Raw genomic sequence first — 19,844 nt, 5'->3', positions numbered from 1 at the left:
TATATACTATACATGGGCTAGTGGAGTAGCTGTTACCTGCAGCCAAGTCCCCAGAGTTGTGTGGTTGTTTTCATTCTTGAAGTCTTTTGACCTTGAGCCCATTCTGATTTCTGGTTGGGTGCTGTCCAAGCCCATGGCCTGCTGCCAGGGAGGCCAAGCCCTGGGTCTCTGAGAGCTGATTCTGATGGCCACAGCTTGCAAAAGGAACGGCTCTCAGAGGTTAATATATGGAGCTACACGTCTCATAGAGCTGGAAGGAACCTCAGGAAGCCATCAAGTCCAGTCCCCTGGACAAGACTAAGCACCACCCCCCCTCATTTGCCCCAGATTCCTAAATGACCCGCTCAAGGATTGGGCTCACAACCCTGGGCTAGCAGACCAATGCTCAAACCACTGAGCTATCCCTTTCCCTGGGTTGTTAGGGTTCAGGCCATTGCAGGTGCATGAGCCCCAGGACCTGGCAGCTGATCAGGGATGACAGAGGTAGCCAGACAAGCATGGGAGGAAGACACTCCTGACACCGTCTGGTGCATGGGATCCACTCCTGCATGCTGGACAAGAAGGTGTCTCCTGATGGTGCTCACTTCCCTCCCCTGCAGCAGCCCAGAAACAATCATCAGGGTTGGAGGCAGTGATCACATGGGTCACTGTGGCTCAATCTTCACCTGGCAGCAAGGGGGGCGGCCTCTTGGCTAACCCCAGGCAGAAAGCAGCAGTGCACTGGGAGTGGTGAGGAGCCCACCAGGAACCTGATGCCGTGCTCTACTTCTTCCAGTGGCGAGCAGGTGCCTTTGAGGCAGAGGTTAGCTATGGCTTCAGGCAGCTCTTCGTGGCATTTCCTTCTCTCCCTCTTGCCTGGGCTGAATTTGACCTGGCCGCTCTGCATCCAGTGGCTCACCCCATTCCAGTTCTGGAGTCGATGCTGCCAGCATGAGACACGCGATGCAGAGCTCGGTACGGTCGGCCCTTTTGTGGCACTGAGACCGATAGCATGTCCCAACCTTCTTTAGATGTCTGACCTACGTACTGACGAGGACAGAAGTGGAGCTTGTGGGATTGCACACAGGGAACAGCTGCCCAGCATGACTGTGCCAGGGTCAGCCCAGAGCCAGCTTCCAAGGGAGACAGAGGCAGCTGTAAAGAACAGCAACGGCCCTGGCTGATCACATGCCCTCGCAGGCAGAGAGGGAGCAGCGGGGAAGAGGCTGCTATAAACCAGCTGGGGTCAGCTGGTCCCATTTGGGCTGCTACGGGCCTCTTTAAAAAGCCTTCCCCCAATGATGAGGGTCGGAGAGAGTGGAAGGGGAGGTTGGAGAGAGGTGAGGAAATTAGAACAGACACGGCGAGAGTAGTGGCGGAGAACACCACCAGTATCAGAGATATCAGAGGAGGTGAGGAGCTCCCACAGGCAGTGTTCGGGCTCCCTGCCCCCTAGTAGCCCCAGAGCTCAGCCAGAGGCTGGGAGGGCTGGTCACTCAGCGCAGTCAGACCAGAGGGCTCCCACCCGCTGGCCTTAGAGCCAAGGGATGAAAGCCTGAACCCTGGCAAGGGCAACGGGCCCCATGATGTGGGACTGTGGCCTGCGAAAGGCCTGGGGTCAAGGAGTGGTACTCACCCTGTCACAGGTCCCTTTGGAAGGTCATGAAAGAAGCTCTGGATTTGCTTTTGGGAGTCAGTGGATTTCCACACAGCACAGCTGAGATCAGCATTTGCCATTGCAGGCAGGGAGAATGCCCTGTTTTCTCTCTGGCCGCTCCCCTCTGCCCTTTGCTGGGTCTCGGTCAGCGCTTGGTATGTCATACACACAGACTGACATTCTTCCATCCCACTCCTAGTCCTGGCTGTGCCTCTCAGGAAAGGTCATCCTGCTCCCTTTCAGAGCCTCGCATTGCTTGGCTGTCACTCCCATGCGATCACTTGGTGCAGATGAAGTGGATGTGGGCAGGAGTCAGACAGGCAGGAGACCAGAGAGACACAGCAGGTTTTGTGTTAGGAATTTAGGAGGGTTGCTGAAACAGAGGGGGAGAAGGGGCAGTTCTCCAGACCCAGCAAGCAACTAGCTTCATGTGCAAACAGAGAACTGGGGGATAGAGAGACTAAGGCCCAGGTGCTGGTGGCTTCCTCCTAAATACTTGTAAGAATCCATACTATGTGACATGTCCAAAGTCATCCATAAAGACTATGGCAGAGCCAGGTCTTGCCCAGTGAAGCCTTGTGTACTTTTTCCAGCTCTGCTCATGCTCCAGGTCACGTAGGCTCAGCTATGACCGACCAGCTAGGCCTGGTGTGCTTCTGCTTCGGGCCCAGCTGAGACTGTTCGGCTCCTTTACATTTGTTGTGTGAAGAGCACGAGCCTCAACTGTGGGAAGCCCATCAGTGCTGAGATGTGAGGTTCTTTGGAACCCAGACTTGTGTAACAGAGGGAGGGGCACCGTGCTCTGGAAAGGTCTTGTTCTGAACAGGACAAGTGTCCAGAGCTGATATGATCCTTCTTCATTTTACCCAGTTGCTGATATCTTGGTCATGTAATCCTGCACTTCATTTCCTACCAGACATGCCTGTGATGAAAGTACCATTCTGGAGCTGGCATACAGACAGGATGCTGTGCAGTACAAAGAGCTCTGTTAGCTGGGGGGGGCCAGCTCGCTGCGTTTTACCTGACCGCACGGGGCTTTGGCTTCTGTGTTGGGTGCTTTTTAGGGTTGCAAAGTGCCTGGTTTCCAGGGACCTGGCAACACTACATGGTGCCTGAACCAAACACTGGTTTACTTCCGAGTTGCGGGAGGTGACGGGTCATTAACTCATCCCAGCCTCTGCTCAGCCAGGGCCACCTCTGACCTGCGAGCAGGCACCAAGAGCCCAGAGAGGGAAAGACGTGCAACGGGGGGCAGAGTGTTGGGGGCAGAGACAGCAACAGGGCCCAGGGGGTCCAGTCACCAGCTCTTAGAAAGGTGGCACCCAACTGTTAGATATGATGTGTACCATCTACCTCCCAGTAACCCGGGCCCTTCGTCTCACGTACCTCTAGTTCACAGCCCTCTACTGGGGGTGGTCCCTCCGGCAGACCTGGACTGAACTCCTCTTCTCTGCTCATCTTTCCCGCACGGACTGTCCATGCTGGCAGGGGTGACACTCGGGAGGGCTGGAGACAAGACTCAAGTGTTTCTGCCAGAGGCATGAGCCCTCTGTTTTGGCTGAGCCTGCCTAGGCTTTGGGAAGTAGCACACACCGGCGGTTGAGAGCTAGGCCCTGCAGGATGCAGCATGGACCTCAGGGCAGGGTGTGAGGTCACTAAGGTGCCACCTTTATTCCTCCCCAGGCCTAGGCTGCTCCAGGGACTTTAGTAACCCCAGTGTAATATAGACAGCCCAGCGGGGCAAGGGGATGTCAAAGTAATGACCACCTGCAGGGCTGCTGTATGGGACACAGTGCTGCCCAGAAACTCTGCAGCACAGCCAGCTGTTTCCCCAGCCATGCCAAGGGAGTCCCTCCTGGAACAGAAGGGGACAGGAGGGCCTTTCTACCCCCTGAAGAGGTCAGGATGACAGATGCACCACAGCCCTTTGCAGAAGAAAATCACAGAGGGGGACACTTGTTCTCGCCAGCTCTAGAGAAAGGGACCATGTGACACCGACACCTGCCCCTCCTGCTGAGCCCTGCTCTGAAAACAACACCTGGTTACAGCGAAGCAAGAACAGGGGTGAGCAAAAGTGACTGGATGCAGTTTGTCAGGGTTAGCCCATGCCAGAGGCTTTATTGGCCTGCGTGTCTGCAGGTCCAGCTGTTCACAGCTCCCATTGGCCGTGGGTTGCTGTTCCTGGCCAATGGGAACTGCAGGAAGCAGTGGTTGCCAGGCCACTGCTTCCTGCAGCTCCCATTGGCCAGGAATGGCAAACTGGAGCGAATAGAAGCTGAGAGTAACTGTACCTGTGGGCGCTCAAGTCAATACAGCATCTGGTGACCCACCCAGGGCAAATTCTTGTGAACAGTGTCTGGTCCCTCAGCCAATTATTGCCCAGCCCCGAGCAAGAACTAAATCCAGCTGCCTTAGCTTGCAACTTCCTGGCCCTCTGCACGCAGAGGTTACACCTGTTCCATCATGCAGGCATTAGCGTTCAATCCTTCACCTGCATCCCCTGCATGTGTGACTCAGGTGCTGATACTTCTAACACTCTCAGGTGACCTGCTGCTACTATCAACTGCCCCCATTAGTGTGATGGTCACCTCCTTTCCCCGCGTTAGCTGAACACTGCGCAATTGGGGCAGATTTGCTGGGATGGAAGTGCTGTTTCTAGTATATTTTAAGTACAGTAGGGGCTCAACATTTGCAAGAGTTCCACGTTGAGAACCCTCGGGAATGCTGAATTTTGCGAATACAGTACAGCACAGCATGGCAGCCACTCCTGCCTGGAGCCTGGCTGCTGGGGCTCCTTCCTGGAGCCTGGGTGAAGTGGGGGATGCTGGCACTCCTGTCCAGAGCCCCAGGGAATCCATGGCTGACAGTGCTCCTGCCCAGAGCCCGTGGGAAGCAGCTGCTCACAAATACTTGAATTCGTGAACCTTAGGTACGTGAATGTTGAGACCCTACTGTAGACTTTGGGGCATCTCCCCGCACTCTTTTTTGCTTTGGTTGTTAATCCAGAAGGGATGATCATATCCCAGGGTGTAGCCTTGCAAAAGAAATATGAAGACCTAATTCTCCTCCCTGCTCAGGTCACCTTACTCTCAGTCTCTCTAGCACAGCGATGGGCAACTTAGGCAGCGAGTGGGCTGCAGGAGAGGCCTGTCTTCCTCTCAACGAGCTACAAGTTTCTCACACCCAAGACAGTCTCCCAGGACAGGGCAGTTTTTCTCACTGCGCTGGTGCACCTACAATCTGCAGGATGTGCCGACTGAATGGTAGCAGCACTTTGACTGGATACAGAGGCAGGGCGAGACTCCCACAGTCAGTGTTGTGTGCAATCAGCATGGTCCTCTCTCCACGTGCCCTGGCTGTAGGTGCGTGTCACTTTGGTAATACCAGCAGGAAAAAAACCCGACACAAATGGAAACCAGCAAAATGTGAAAACTCTGCCCAGGGGCAACAGGGAATAAACTGTCTTGTGGGCCACACACACAGCCCTGCTGGGCTGCATGTGGCCCATGGGCTGCAGGCTGCCTTCCAGTGCTCTAGCACTTTAAAAGGATGGTAGTGTCAATAAGAAGCAGACCCCTACTTTTCAGAAATGGAGGACATCCTGTAAGTCAGGGGGTACAAAGGGGAACTGGGGTACAGAGAGACTAAGGCCCAGGTGCTTGTGGCTTCCTCTGAAATACCTGTAAGCATCCAGGCCTAATGAACAAAAAGTCATTCAGCATATTGACTGGGAGAGGCACATGGGAGAGGCAGACCCCGCAGAGAATGTGTGGATGCTATAGTAGATTGGTGTGGAGCTAGTCTACAGAAACTAAGCCACTCCACGCTGGACAGGGAAAGACGGAAGGACATAGTGAGGGAGGCATCGGACACCACCGGGCGCTGAGCCCATGGTTGATGATAACGATGATCCAGGCCTACGTAACATGTCCAAGGTCATCCAGAAAGACTGCGGCAGAGCCAGGTCTTGCCCCAGCCCGGGTAGCACCCTCACCATTGGAAGGTTTTGCTGTTCTCCTTGCAGCTGAATTAACATCTTTCTGTCAGGCGGAGGGAATGTTCCACAGCCAATCTCTTGTTCCTTGTCATCCCCAAGAATGACCAGGACAGTTACTCAGGACTTGCACTTGTATGCGAAAGAACTGGGCAAACTCCAAGAGGAGTAATAAGCCAGCAAGCTTGTTACTGTGTTGTTAGTGTTAGTGGGTTATTTCTGCACCCCCACCAGGATGCTGGGTGCTTCACAGAAACAGACGTGGTAGGGACGAGTCAGAGATAAACACGCAAAGACAGTCCCTGACTCCAGGCGCAAAAGACATGGCACAAGAAGGGGGTCATCACGTAAAAGAAAGGGGAAGACAAGAAGAAACAGAACTAGCTTCAGAGTAATAAAGGTGCATGCACATTATAGTGCGCAGACATGTTCCACAGGGGCAGCAGGTAGTTAATCCACTTCTCCCAGAGATGGTAACTACATCAGCAAAGAATTCATCCCCTGACCTAGCTGTGTCTACAAAATTTTTTGCATCCTTGAGCAATGGCAATGCCGGGACCCAGGGCGTGAAGGTAGTCCCGCTCGGTGGTCAAAGTTCAGGCAAGAGACGCAATTGCTGGATGATGTGATCCAACAGGAAGCTATGGCAAAGTGTTCGGTGGGGTTAGGTGAGGCAGCAAAGCAGACAGGTCTAAGTAGCAACTAGCAGCCAGTGGGTTGCTGCTCAGACGGTTCAGAATGTTTATGTATAGTCACAAGCCAATCCGGATCAAGACCATGGGGCCAATCAGGAAGCAGTTCACTGAATTCTGGAATCTGGCTTATCCAAGTCCGTGACTTCCCTGTACTCCCATGTGACCTGACATCCCAAAAAGCCCAGCAGAGCTGGGTTTGGTGCTGTGGCTAGATCAACAAGAAGCTTAGGTGTAGAGCAATCCCTAGATATTGAACAAGGGCTGATCCAAAGTCCATCAGTCAATATAGGTCTATACACTGACTTCAGCAGTCTTGGAGTCAGGCTCCCAGGCCAGTGCACATCTCGGCTGGGTCTGTGCTGTTTATCGCAGGGAAAGATTTCAGTGCAGCAATGGTGGGAGGACAAGCAGAGCCAACCCTTCCATTGCTGCTGGCCTTTTAGCTCCATGATACTTAGATCCAGAGTTGCAAAATCATGAGTCAGCCTCTCCTCCTGCTGCTTCCCCAAAACAATACCTCCAAGCCTGTGGTGGAGGTAAAGAGACATCAGGGAAAGTACAGGATGGTCTAGCATTAAAATGATACTCGCGGAACAAAACAGTTGAGGTGATTTGAAGGAGATGCATCCTGACTTGCTCTAAGTGGTCACAACATGAATCTAGGATCTGGGGCTTCCAGAAAAGTACTTTTAGCTGTAATGTTTGGCTTGGTGCATAATTTCCCCCTGTAAGTGATATTTTTTCCCCCTAAGTCCACTGCTAGCTCCGGGGCATCAACCAAGCCCTTTGCTCTCTGGCTGCAGAAACACAAGGGCAGAAGAAAAGAAAGAGGCTTGAAACACATTTTTCATGTTTTTGGTAGACCCTCTGAGCACCTTGAAGCAAATCCTGCCCTTCCATCGAGAGGGGACTGTAACCAGGACTGTTGAATAGAACAATGTGCAACACTCTGAAACAAGCTATCAGAAAGAAACTAAGCCCATGTGCATGGAAAGCAGAACTACAGGGGAAGGATGGAAGGGAAGACACCCCTTAGTTCCTTCTGTTGAGTTTCCAAAGCTATATTTGGCGTGTGCAGATATTGCTGAATGAGATAACCAGCACGTGTCCCCACGGCCCATGAGCAGTTGGCGGTTACTTTGTGGTATGCGTCATGAATTGAAAGGGAGAACTAGGAAAAACGGAGGGAGGGTTGAATAGAGGGACAGTCGATCTCTGCATTTAGGGCTACTGGGAACGCTTAATGGCCAGAGAGTGGCTGGTTCAGGAGACTGAGAATTGGATCTGAAGTCTTTTGCCTGGAGAGTGCTCAGCTGAATTCCTGGTACCAGCCGCCGTTAGTATATAGGGCCGTCCTGAGGAGGAGGGCTGGGCCTGGGAGCAACCCCCATGCACTGCAGGCCCTACCCCTACCCCACTTCACCCTACCCTGCCTCTTGACCCCTCCCTGGCCGACCAGGCTGGGGATTACCTGGGGCAGGGCACAGCAGTGGCAGTGGGCCACTCGCCCCTTCTTGGCCCTCCCTTTACACTCAGTCACCTGCTCCTCTCTGGTCTGTTGCAAACTCCCGGCCCACTGAGCCCTGCTGCCATGGAGAAGTAGGGCTCGGTGGGTGGGAGGACACTGCATGTGGAATGGAGTGGGAAGGGCGGGGACCCCCTGCTGCTGCCACCACCTGTCGCCACCGCCACGCCCTGCCCAGGTAATCATCCCCACTTCTGTCCATAGGGTGGCCAGAGCAGCTGCCACGGGGCCCCCAAAAGCACAGGGCCTGAGGCAGCCACCCCGGTTTGTCCTGTGGACAGGACGGATCTGTTAGTATACGGCAGCTGCTTGGTGGCCCATGTGGAATCAACTGGCCCATTACCTTGTGGAGAAAGGACGCCCTCCTGACTGTCACCAGTGCTGTCATCCCAGCCACTACCCTCTCAATTCCCCCCACCAGGCGCCCAGCAGGGCAGAGCTGAGGCCCAGCCTGGGGAAGCTGGTGGTGCTGCACCTTGTCTCCCCCGTCCTGGACTCCTGTCTCGAGTGCTGTCGAACCTGGCACCTTCCACCACCACTTACCCTCTCTGGGAATAAAAGTGCAAATTAAACTTCCAGGATTGGGTGGAACAAACCTTGGCGGCTATTCAGCCCTGCCTCCCTTAGAACTCAGCAGGGAGCCTCACGCTGACCAACCCAGTAAAGGAGTCTGCCAGCAAACCAGAGTGAACCTCCTCCTCCGCCCACAGGCACCAGCAGCTCTCATCTTCTTGAGAGCCTAAAAACAGAACCAAGCTCACCAAGCTAGGTGGGGTGTTTGGTTCCCACAGGCCACTTCCTCCTGCTGGGAGACAGGTTCCTTTCTGGCCCTTATTGGGGTGCATTTGCTTTGATGTCTTAGCACCCATCTATACAGGAGAAGAGCCAAATCACCTCACAGCCTTGTTCTCTAGCAGGGTTCCCTGTAAGCACGGCACTTGGGCGGCCGCCCAGCAGAGGTTCACGTGGTGTTCTGCTGATTAGTGGAGTGCTCACAGCCAGTTACAAGGGGCAGCGTGTGCTTGTAGGGGTGGTACACATCAGGATATGCCTTGGTGCATGTAATAAAATTTATTCCCACCATGGATGGAAAAAAAATTAGAGGGAACCCCACTGCACTCCATGCTTCAGCATCTGGCCCCAGCCACCCCAAGTCACAGCCACAGTAGCCCCAGCAGGGGCCCCTTCCTGGAAGAGGAGCAGCTTGTGTAGGCTGGGGTAAAGTAGCTGCTGGAGGTGGTCTTGGGTCGGAGCATGCCAGGCCTGCCTCGCCTTTCCCGGGCCAGCAGGATGGAGACAAGAAGCAATAAAGCCAAAAGCCTCTGGGTGTGTCTGGAACCTGGTGCAGGGTGGACCTCTCTGTTCCCTGTAGGCTGTGTGCTTGGGAGCCAGCCACGAGAGATTCAGCTGATTAGCAGCGTGACTCCCCAGCCAGCAGCGTGGGTTTCTACTGGCGGTGCGCATCCACAAATGTCTTGGTGCCCATAAAATGGGTGGAAAAAAATTAGAGAGAATGCTGCTCGCCATCAACGTCTGCCTTTCGACGTACGGCACGATCTGGGAACATCCTTATAACATGGGTTCAGTTCCTTCCATAGAGACCAACTCAAACGTGGGGCCTCAGCCTGGCAGTTTCCTAGCGTAGCCAAGTCCTTTGCTAGCATAGGGGGCCCTTTAGCAGGGCCATGCTGAGGCTGGCTGAACCCTGGTGACATTCTCAAGGACTGAGGCTGGAATCCTGACTCCGTCCCACCAAAACTCAGACAGAGCCCAGAGCTTGTCACCTTCGCAGCAAAGGGTTGCAAGTGCCTCTGTACACCTCAGAAAAGCACCTTCCCGGAGTTAATCGTTACAAAGAAAACGTCCCTCCTACATCCTGAAAGATGTTACAGTGTGTGACTATGAATCCTTAGCCAGAGGAAGATGAGAAGACATGAAGTCATGTGGAAGGGAGTGGCAGAGACAGGAGCAGGTTCCCTCCACATCACAGTACACATGCAGGCCCGGGGAGAGACTTAGACACCTTTAGAGGGGCACAGGATTCCCCCAAAGCCTGGCAAATGAACTGTAATCATACAGAATTTTTTCTTGAAGTAATGGGCTCCTTTTCCTGTGTCTTTACCTGTGGTTCCTACGGCTGCCCTCTCCTCACAGCTGGGGCATGTCCCATTGTAGATCAGCCTTGAATCTGACCAGTTTTTCTGGTGCGTTTGTGAAACCCAGGGACTAGTTATCTATGGAGAGGGACGGTGAGCTTGTAATTAAGACACTAAACTAGACGTCAGAAACTCTGTGTTCAGTTGCTAGCCAGGCCGCAGGCTTCATGCGTGACCTGATGCCGGCTCATGGACCTCGCTGTGCCTCAAAGTCCTATTTGTAGAACGAGGACAATAAAATTCCTTTCATATGTTTACATTAGGGGCAGCGCTTGTTTCTCAAGATGTGTATGGGGCGGCACCTGACCCAATGGGGCTCCAATCTCAGCTGGGACCTGCAACCATATAGCAGTCAAAAGGTCAAATTTCAGCACTCTGCCTCGGAAAGGTTGCTGACCCCTGGTCTATTTTAATGAGACCGCATCATGATTTTCAGTTTGCAGCAAAAACAGAACTAAAAATGCTGACTAGGTTCCTGATGAGAAGGACCAACATCATAGCCCTGCCATCACGTTCACTAGCTGACCCCGAGGTAGAGGCTCAGGTACAAAGCTCCAGGGCTGTGTCTACATGGGGCTGTAGGCTCAAAGTGAGCTACACAATTTGCACTACACAGATTGTGTACCTTATATTGTGTAGATTTTGAAATTGGCTACTTGGGCATGTGACATTGTCTAAACAGCAAAATAAACAGCTTTGAGGCAAAATAAAGCGCTATTTTGAGGCATCCCCGTAGTCCTCAAGCGATGAGGTTTACAGGGATGCCGAAATAGTGCGCCCGTTTTCTTGAAAACTGTTGCGTAATCGTGGGTAGCTATTTTGGGATACCACCGTATCCTGAAATTGCATCCGCTGTCGAGATGTAGCCCAGAGGTCCCAGGTCCAATTCTGTCTGGGGTCTGTCTGCATTACACAAGCAATGCGGTCCTACAAATAATAATCATTGAAGCATAACTTGTCCGCTCTGCCCTGCATCATTGCAGTGTCAGTATTTTTGTGCCCAGATGTATTAACTCTCCTGTTTCAGTGAGCCGCTCCTCCAGTCACTGTTTGCTCCCTGTTTTCTAGGGCCATGGAGAACTTCCCAGGTCTGCGCTCCTGGAACATCAGTGCCAACTCGTCCACTGTTGTCTGCAGCGTGGAGGACAACACCTACAAGTGCAAATTCAATGAGGAGTTCAAGTACATCTTGCTGCCCGTCTCCTATGGCATTGTGTGTGTGGTGGGGCTGTGCCTCAACCTGCTGGCCCTCTACGTCTTCCTCTTCAGGATCAAGATCTGGAACGCCTCCACCACGTATATGTTCAACCTGGCTGTGTCGGATACTCTCTATGTTGTTTCCTTGCCCTTGCTGGTGTATTACTATGCCAAAGGGGACAATTGGCCCTTCAGTGTGGGCTTGTGTAAAATAGTCCGTTTCCTGTTCTACACCAACCTCTACTGCAGCATCCTCTTCCTGCTCTGCATCAGCGTCCACCGTTTCCTGGGCATCTGCTTCCCACTGAAGTCACTGCGCTGGGGCCATGTCCGCTATGCACGGAGGGTGTCAGGCATGGTCTGGTTGATCATAATCACGTGCCAGTCACCGGTGCTCTTCTTCGTCACCACCAGCGTGAGGTGCGCGACCATCACTTGCCACGACACGTCGAGCAAGGAGCTCTTCGGCCAGTTTGTCATCTACAGCTCTGTGATGCTGGTGCTACTGTTCTGCATCCCTTTCCTGACCATCATCGTGTGCTACTGCCTGATGGCTCGGAAGCTGCTACAGCCCACCCGGGGCACCTCCCGGATGTCCAGGTCTAAAAAGAAGTCAGTCAAGATGATCATCATTGTCCTGGTTGTCTTCATCATTTGCTTCCTTCCTTTCCATGTCACTCGCACCTTGTACTACTCCTTCCGGAGCTGGGACCTGAGCTGTGGGACCCTCAATGCTATTAACTTAGCCTACAAAGTGACCAGGCCCTTAGCTAGTACCAACAGCTGCCTGGATCCCATTTTGTACTTCTTAGCAGGCCAAAAGTTTGTGAAGTTTGGAGGCAACAAAGTGGCATTGAAAACAGCAAACCAAAGGGCCCTGGGGGGAACTCCCAACAGTAACATGGAAACCAGTGACAACCTAAATATGATAGCCAAAGTGTGAAATCCTAGCCTGCCACATTTCTCTCCACTGTGCCGCCATGTTGCGGGTTCTTCTGTCTTTATTAGAGAAGAACTTCTCCACTGCATGAAGGGGAGCCTGGCATGCTGCCACTGTGCACGTGTAACCCTCTAATGAGTGCACTACAGGTCCCACTCTGTGCTGAGCTGTGAAGGATGTGAGTTGTCACAGCCCTCCACTCCAGAGGCCTGACTTACAAGTAAGCTGTAACAGCTCAGTCATTTAGCATTGAAGGTCCCTGGTTCAACTCCTGGTGTGGGAACCAAGATAATGGCTCTCATGCACCCAGTTGATTCCCTAGACTTCAGGTAGTGGCAGTGTCCTGTTTGAGCAGAAATGTTCAACACTATTCACCAGTTTAATGAGTTTTTGGAACTAGGGTGCTACTGCAGAGATATATGAAAATCGCATAAGCATGTTCTCATTCAGCTCTGTTACCCAAATATTTCTCCCCCAATCCCACTCCACTGTCTGATACTGAAAGGTATCTACCCAACAGTGAGGAAAGACAACCTGGTACATGGCTGTCAAGCCAAAGAAATGACAATGCATGGTAAAACACAAATATATCCACGATAAAAGTTTGTACAATTTTTTTCACCTACTTCCCAAATCTGTGTGGAGCTGATTGTAATTTTCTGCTTTTCACATGTTTCCTGCTCATGTTTTTAATCAAAAAAAGCAATTGCAATTGGTAAGAAAACAGCTTTCTGTATGTGAAAACTGTCGATAATTATTTTGACAAAACTTCAGTCCAAATTTTGATTGAAAATATCACAGAATACGGAGCCCTGGGACTCCGGGAAACCTGTGACGTGTTTAGCAAAACATTTCCCCATTCTTTTTTATCCAGCCATTGAGGAGGCTTTCAGCAACCATACCCGGGATGGGAGGCTTTTCGTCTCTCTGCAAGCCAGAGGGAGGGCCCAGAAAAATACTGTTACAATACTTTTCCAGCTGGGTAAATGTTTAGCAAAAGAAAGCAAGTAAATCATAAGACTGAAAGGAAACAGGAAAACTCCCCAGCAAGGGGTTCTGCCCCGTTTTATGGGTGGCCTATGACCTTTCCTACGGCAAGAGTCTTGTCTCTCAAGTGTTGGATCTCCTAGCTTTTCTCCAGAGAGCTGCACAGGAGTTAATCCCCTGTTCACCAGGCACTTGATAGCACTGCCCTTCCCTGCCACGCTGAAATTCTAAAGCAGCGGTCAGCAACCCCCGGCACGGGTGCCAAGCTAATCTGGAGGAAGCATTAGCAAATATGCTGCCCTGGCAAGGTCCATCTGAGCTCATAGATCTTTTCCATCTCTAATTTTCAGGTCTTAAAAGCTGCCCAGCCCAAGCACCAAAACGACGGTGATGAAAAACGGGTGATATTTATTCACCCACAACAAAAACAACACAAACCTGCTTGTCCCCGATAAGGGGGGTAAGTAGAATTTTGCAAGAGCTGACAATGCTGCCTGGTGGAGCTGTGCAGATAACACTTTGCCCCATCAAAACTCACTCAAGAGAATAAAACTTCTCAGTTTCTCCCATTCCTAGATTTTACACACATCCGGCTTACTGGAGATAAAGACACCCAGTTGTATAAGATCATGGGCAATACACAGAACACGCAGATCCAATGCCTATGAAGCCAATTTCCATCGACTTCAGAGGAACATGAGTCAGACCCTATATAAAAGACAGTGGAGCGGGATCTTTAAAACATATAAGTGACTTAGTTTTTCAGTGGGATCTGTGTTCTCAGCTCACTTAGGCACAATTCAAGATCCCATTTAGTGTGTTTCTCTCTGATCTATTGGTGGCCCAGGATCAGAGGTGGCTGAACACAGGTATTTGGGTCAGAGCAGCCAGAGAGGTACTGACTGGAAGTTTTTTAGTTTTGTTTTTCAAGTACTAACTTATACTAAAATGTTCATTTTGTGACAATAGAGCACATTTTTATTTTTGTAATATGCAATGATCTGTATTGTTTATGATAAAATAACTTAATTTCTATTTCTTATTCTCATTCTTGCACAGTCTGGTCTAACCTGGGTCAGTATCAGAAGAGGTGGGAAATTTGGGACTGGCATAATGACTGAATTGTTTAACCTGTTGAGAGGTTTTCAGCTCCAGGCATGGAAATGGTTAAGGCAGCAAATGTCACCATAGTACCAATGAAAAACCCATGCACTTTCAAGGGTCTTTGAAAACTTTTGGTAGGGATTTTGCCAGTGGCTCTTCTCTTTATAATTGACTAACCCAAATCCCTGGATCTGAAATGCCACAAATAGCGTGATGGGGTGTACCAAGCCATTTGAGACCCCCTGCTGGGGCCCTTGTCATCCTACCTCACCTGACCCCAGGAAAAGGAGCAGTAAAGATGGGTCCTCCAGACCTCCCTAGAAAGGCTGCAGGGAAGGATCCAATCAGAGTGCAGTATGCTCAATTAAAAGGAGTTACAGGAGTTGAGCAGAGTGGTAGGGCAGCTTCTATCTTGGACTAGAAGGGTCAAGAGAGAGTGGAAGGCTGTGAGATGCCACAGATAGAGAGACTCGGGCAAATCTCTGCCTGAGAGGCCTCTGGGGTTATCCACCTACAGAGACCAAGGAGAGAAAACCCTGCCTGAATACAACAGGGCAGAGACTGCTCCAAGCTCTGCAGGCAAAGAAGCCTTAGAGAAGACCCTAAGAAACCAGGAGAGAGAAAAATTCCACAGACTGGAGGGCCTGGAAGGGATCCTGGGCACGTAGGGAACAGCTCAAGAGCCCATGTAGGTGGTGGGACAGAGCAAGAAGCAGCCAAGGGAATGCAGCAAAAGCAAGAAGTAAAGAAAGCAGCACGGGGTGCTATGTATACAGCCCCTGAGTTGCAATCAGAGCAGTGGGTATACCCAGATCCTCTACTGGCAGAGTGACCAAAGCCTAGTGCCAAGTTTTGTCGTGGAGCTGGAGAAAGGGTTCAGGGTTTAAAGAGGTCCAGGAAAGGGGCTGAAGGTTCAGGCGAGGCCAACCATTCACACCCCTGAGCGCCGCAGTTAAGCTGGCCTATCTGCTGGTGTAGACATGGCTAGGTCAATGGAAGAATTCTTCCCTGAGCATAACTACTGCCACTCAGGGAGACGATGTACCTACACTGATGGGCAAACCCCTGATGTCGATGCAGGAAGCGTCTATGCTGCAGCCCCATTCCAAGGCTATGGTGGCATAGCTACATTCCTGAGGCTAGGCTGGCATAACCCCACAGTGTAAGCACAGCCTACGCCAATAGAAGGTTTCCTGCTGGTGCAGGAACACCACCTATCTGAACAAGAGTAGCCACTCCAACAGAATTCTTCTGTCAAACAACCTGTGCCTCCACCGGCTATAAGGCCAGCCTAGATACTCTGACCAGAGGAATGGCTTTTTCAATCCCCACACCAACCTCGCCACGTCGGCCTATTCGGCACAGTTCAGTCCTCAGGACCCAGCCACTGGGGGCAGAGCCCTGTGTTCCCATGGAACTCCCCTGACATCAATATGGCTGTGGGCTGTTACAGGATCTGTTGAATTGCAGCCAGGTGCAGAATGGGGCTTCTGTAGCTTCCTACTAACTTCCCGGGGCTTCTTATGGGACGTTTTCCCAGCATGCCTTTCTAGTAGCTCTTTAAATCTGGCAGGCCCATTCAGTTGCCATCTTCTGACAGCCATTTTCATAGAATCATAGAAAACTAGGACTGGAAGGGACCTCGAGAGGTCACTGAGTCCAGGCCCCTGCCCTCATGGCAGGACCAAGTACCATCTAGATCATCCCTGATAGACATCTATCTAACCTGTTCTTTAATATCTCCAGAGATGGAAATTCCACAGCCTCCCTAGGCAATTTATTCCAGTGTCTGACCACCCTGACAGTAGGAACGTTTTCCTAATGTCCAACCCAAACCTCCCCTGCTGCAGTTTAAGCCCATTGCCTCTTGTTCTACCCTCAGAGGCCAAGAAGAAAAAGTTTTCTCCCTCCTCCTTTTGACACCCTTTTTGATACCTGAAAACCGCTATCATGTCTCCCCTCAATCTTCCCTTTTCCAAACTAACAAATGGAGTTGTTTGTTGTCATAGACTCATAGAACAATAGAACTGGAAGAAACCTAAAAAAGCCATCGAGTCCAGCCCCCTGCTCTAAGCAGGACCAAACCCATCAGAACAGCCCTGCCAGGGCTTTGTCGTGGCGATATTTAAACACCTCCAGGGATAGAGACTCCACTGCTTCCCTGGGTAGACCATTCCAATGCTTCACCACCCTCCTGGTGTGTCTCCTGTTCCCCATATTACGTACTTAGTCCTGGTTACATGTCTGCCACACCCCTGCCAAATTTCTTCTTCTTTCTACCTGAGGGAATACAGTAACCCACACACCTAGGGGGGTGGGTCATTGTCCCATACAGCAGCACCCAGACTACTTACATGAGAGAAAGAAACAGCTCTTCTTTATCGTCTTGCCTAAAAGGCAGCTGACTTTTGGCTCAAACTGTAGTGGCTCCTACGCTAAGCTCCAGAGGTCCTGGTTCAAGTCTGCGTAAGGGTGGTTACAATAGCTTAGTCTCCTCTCCTTTGTTACTGCTGCCGAGCCATTGCAGGAGACGCACCCCCATCACAATGCTGCTGTTTGTTCCCTGAGGCTGCCAAAAACACCCCACAAAGTAAGCCTGGTCTCCTGTACAACATGCCCCAGGAGAAAGACCTTCTGAGCCGCATGTCAGGAAACCCCTGAATCCCTCTTGGTCTGAGCAAGGGGCACATTGACAGACCTGATGCCATCCACACCCAGCTAAACTGTTGGTGTCCAACCATGTAGGCTACGGGGGCAGATTCTGCCTGTCGCACTGAAGTCACAGACCCCGTAGCCCTGGTCCCCCACTGGGAAGCCCCAAGCATGGGGCTGGGCTTTTTCCATGTTTAGACACTAGAGCTAGTCGCAAGTTTCCCACTGGAAAGGCAGCAGCCCAGCCCCCAGTGCCTCAGCAGACTGCCCAGCCTGCTGCTAAGGAGACAGGGGCCTGGGAACTCCGCAAGGCCCAACTCCCTGTCTCTCCTGTAGCTGGCCAGATGGGCTGCTGAAAAGCTGGGGCTTTCCAAGGCTTGGAGTTCCTCAGTCATCCACAAACAGCGGTGCCAAGAGCCACCGCAGACCTGGGGGCAAAGAGGGAGTGGGGGCTTTCGTCATGCCCCAGAAGGGGAGGGGACAGGACGGAAGCGGTGGGGCCTAGGGTGATCCACCCTTAGCACTGCTGAGACCGCAGCACTAGCACCCTCCCCCCTCACAGCTGCATGGAGAGGTGCAGCCGCAGCCTTTCAAAGGAGCTGTGGCAGGGTCAATGCCACTCCTGGGCTCCACACCTCTGCGCAGGCCACAGCATGGGGCCCAATGGCCTCTGCTGGCTTGAAGGGCAGCAGGTGGGACCCCCCCCGCCACCTGATCTGACGGGGCTGAGTAACCGGTTTCTCTCTCTCTCACAGCCTCCCACTGAGCCCTGAGGTTTCTGTGGGAGCGTCTCACTTCCCCTGCTGTCTTTGATACGCTCCATGTTCTTCTTTACTACTCTCACTTCACCTGCTCTAGGCACCTCACCTCCCTCCAACCTCTTCTTCCACTCCCCCCCGGCACTGAGGGAAGGCTTTTTAAAAAGCCCCTGGCAGCCTCATGTGGGACCAGCTAGCCCTAACTGACTTGTAGCAGCTTCCCCTGCTGCTCCCACTCAGCTTGTGATAACACCTGATTAGCTGGGGCCGTTGCTGCTTTTTTAGAGCTGCCTCTCTGCCCTGGGAAGCTGGCCCTCTGGCCTGACCGGTCACAGGGCCCAGAGAATCCAGCCCCTTTGACACACCAGGCCCCTGGGCAACTACCCCCCTCATCCCAAACCCATCAGCCAGCCTGTCCACGAAGCAAGCTGCTGTGGAGCTGGCAGGCTGCAAGCCTCCAGGGGAGCCTGCGTCATAGGAAACGCCCAACGCTTTGGTGCTTCAGAAACAAAACATCGTGTGTAGACAAGGCCACAGAGGCAGACCGGAGTCTGTCAGCTCAAACAAGCAATGCACAGGGGACCTGCGAGGAAGCCGAGTGGAGCTGCACAGATTCCAACTGCCAGGGCAATTGGGCTTGAACACTTGCAAGGAGGTTATTTTGCATGAGCATTTCAGTGCGTCCGGCATACTTTACAGAGTCCAAGGCTGGCTTTTCATGTGGTTTTTTTTCAGCACCTCTGTTCTCTGCTGGAATCTGACTCCAGCAGGAAGAGCAAAATGAAAAATACATTTCTTGGCTCATCAAGATAAGAGTTAGGTTCCAAGCTGCTGCGGGGTTGATGACCCTGAAAGGATTAATTTTAAGGGCCGTTTAAACGTGCATACAGCTGATCAATGCAGCAGAGCCTCTGGAGGGACAAGTCTCCAGTTTCCAGCACTCTGCTCTCCTGCTTCCTTCCTCATTCTTCAGCTTTCAGTGCGATGAGTGGCAGGGGAAGGGAGTTCATCCACAGACCTGTTGCGACACACAGGTGCCTGTGAGAAATGCACGGACTCACCTGTTTGGAACGCAGACGCTGGGGTCATTCCGCATGCCCAGGCAGTATTTCAGCTAGGGCTCTCTGATGTGGGAAGTGACACAAGCTGTGACAGACTCGTTCCCAGTGTACCACATGCAGGGTACTGAGATCCTGAGGGACAGTCCAAGTGACTGAGGGATTTGGGCTTATTTAGTTTGCAGACGAGAAGAGTGAGGGGGCATTTCAGAGCAGCCTTCAACTTCCTGAAGGGGAGGGCTAAAGGGAATGGAGAGAGGCTGTTCTCAGTGGTCACCGCTGGCAGAACATGGAGCAATGTTCTCAAGTTACAAAATGGGAGGCCTAGGTTGTATGATGCCAACAGACCTGAGTTGCTAGTACCAGGGATGGAAAGTTTGAGTATAGGTTGTAAAGCCCTGTACTCTACCATGTGAGCTAAATTCCAGCTGGCTTTCAGCCAAGGCTGTAGAGCGGAGACCACTCACCGCAGATGAGGCTTCAGTGCCTCTGGGTACTACAGTTGGCTATTAGGAAAAACTATTTCACTAGGTCTATGTCTTCACTAGCTCCTCCCTTTTGAAAGGGGCATGCAAAAGTTAAGAAGAAGGGTGCTTTTGAAAATGGGGCTTCCTTTTGAAGGAACTCCCATCTACACAGCTGTTTTGGCTTTTGAAAACAGCATGCCTAGAATGGAGAGTGGACACCATTATGCAAATGAGGTGCTGTATAGGCAAATCAGTACCTAATTTGCATTTTCCATCAGCTATTTTGCATGTTCCTTTTGTAAGGGAGAAACTAGTGTAGATACCTAGTCAGGGGGCAAAGCACTAGGATGAGCTACCTAGGGAACTGGTATGAGTGCAATCCCTAGAGGTTTTTAAGTCCCAGCTTGAAAAAGTCCCAGCTGGATAGGGTGACCAGACTTCCCCAGGCTAAATACGGGACAAGGGGATGAGCTAGTGTCCAGGCCAAAATGGGACAGATGGTCACCCCACCAGTCAGGCTGTGGGGAGCCGGGAGTCAGGCGGAAGCCACGCAACGAGGGCTGCAGCTCCCCTGAGCAGCAGGGAGTCAGAAGCCAGGCAGCAGCCACGTTGGTCCAACTCCAGCTTCCCCAAGCCACAGGGAGCATGATCCAGGCCAGCCGGGCTGGTGGCCCT

General features: G+C 52.0%; 1 protein-coding gene across 2 annotated transcripts in view; it reads left to right on the top strand.

Moving 5' to 3' along the window:
- Positions 1-14,159, top strand: part of P2RY2 (purinergic receptor P2Y2) — a 39,825-nt gene extending 25,666 nt beyond the window's left edge. For both annotated transcript variants that reach the window (XM_074981093.1, XM_074981082.1), the window contains exon 3: positions 11,075-14,159. In XM_074981093.1, coding sequence (XP_074837194.1) covers positions 11,079-12,146 — 1,068 coding nt within the window. In that variant the 5' untranslated portion in view covers positions 11,075-11,078 and the 3' untranslated portion in view covers positions 12,147-14,159. The remainder of the gene's footprint in view (positions 1-11,074) is intronic.
- Positions 14,160-19,844: the final 5,685 nt, after the last annotated feature.

This window comes from Carettochelys insculpta, chromosome 1 (genome assembly GCF_033958435.1).
Source record: "Carettochelys insculpta isolate YL-2023 chromosome 1, ASM3395843v1, whole genome shotgun sequence".
In the NCBI taxonomy this organism is placed as follows: domain Eukaryota; kingdom Metazoa; phylum Chordata; order Testudines; family Carettochelyidae; genus Carettochelys; species Carettochelys insculpta.
This window is presented reverse-complemented; position numbering and strand designations above follow the sequence as displayed.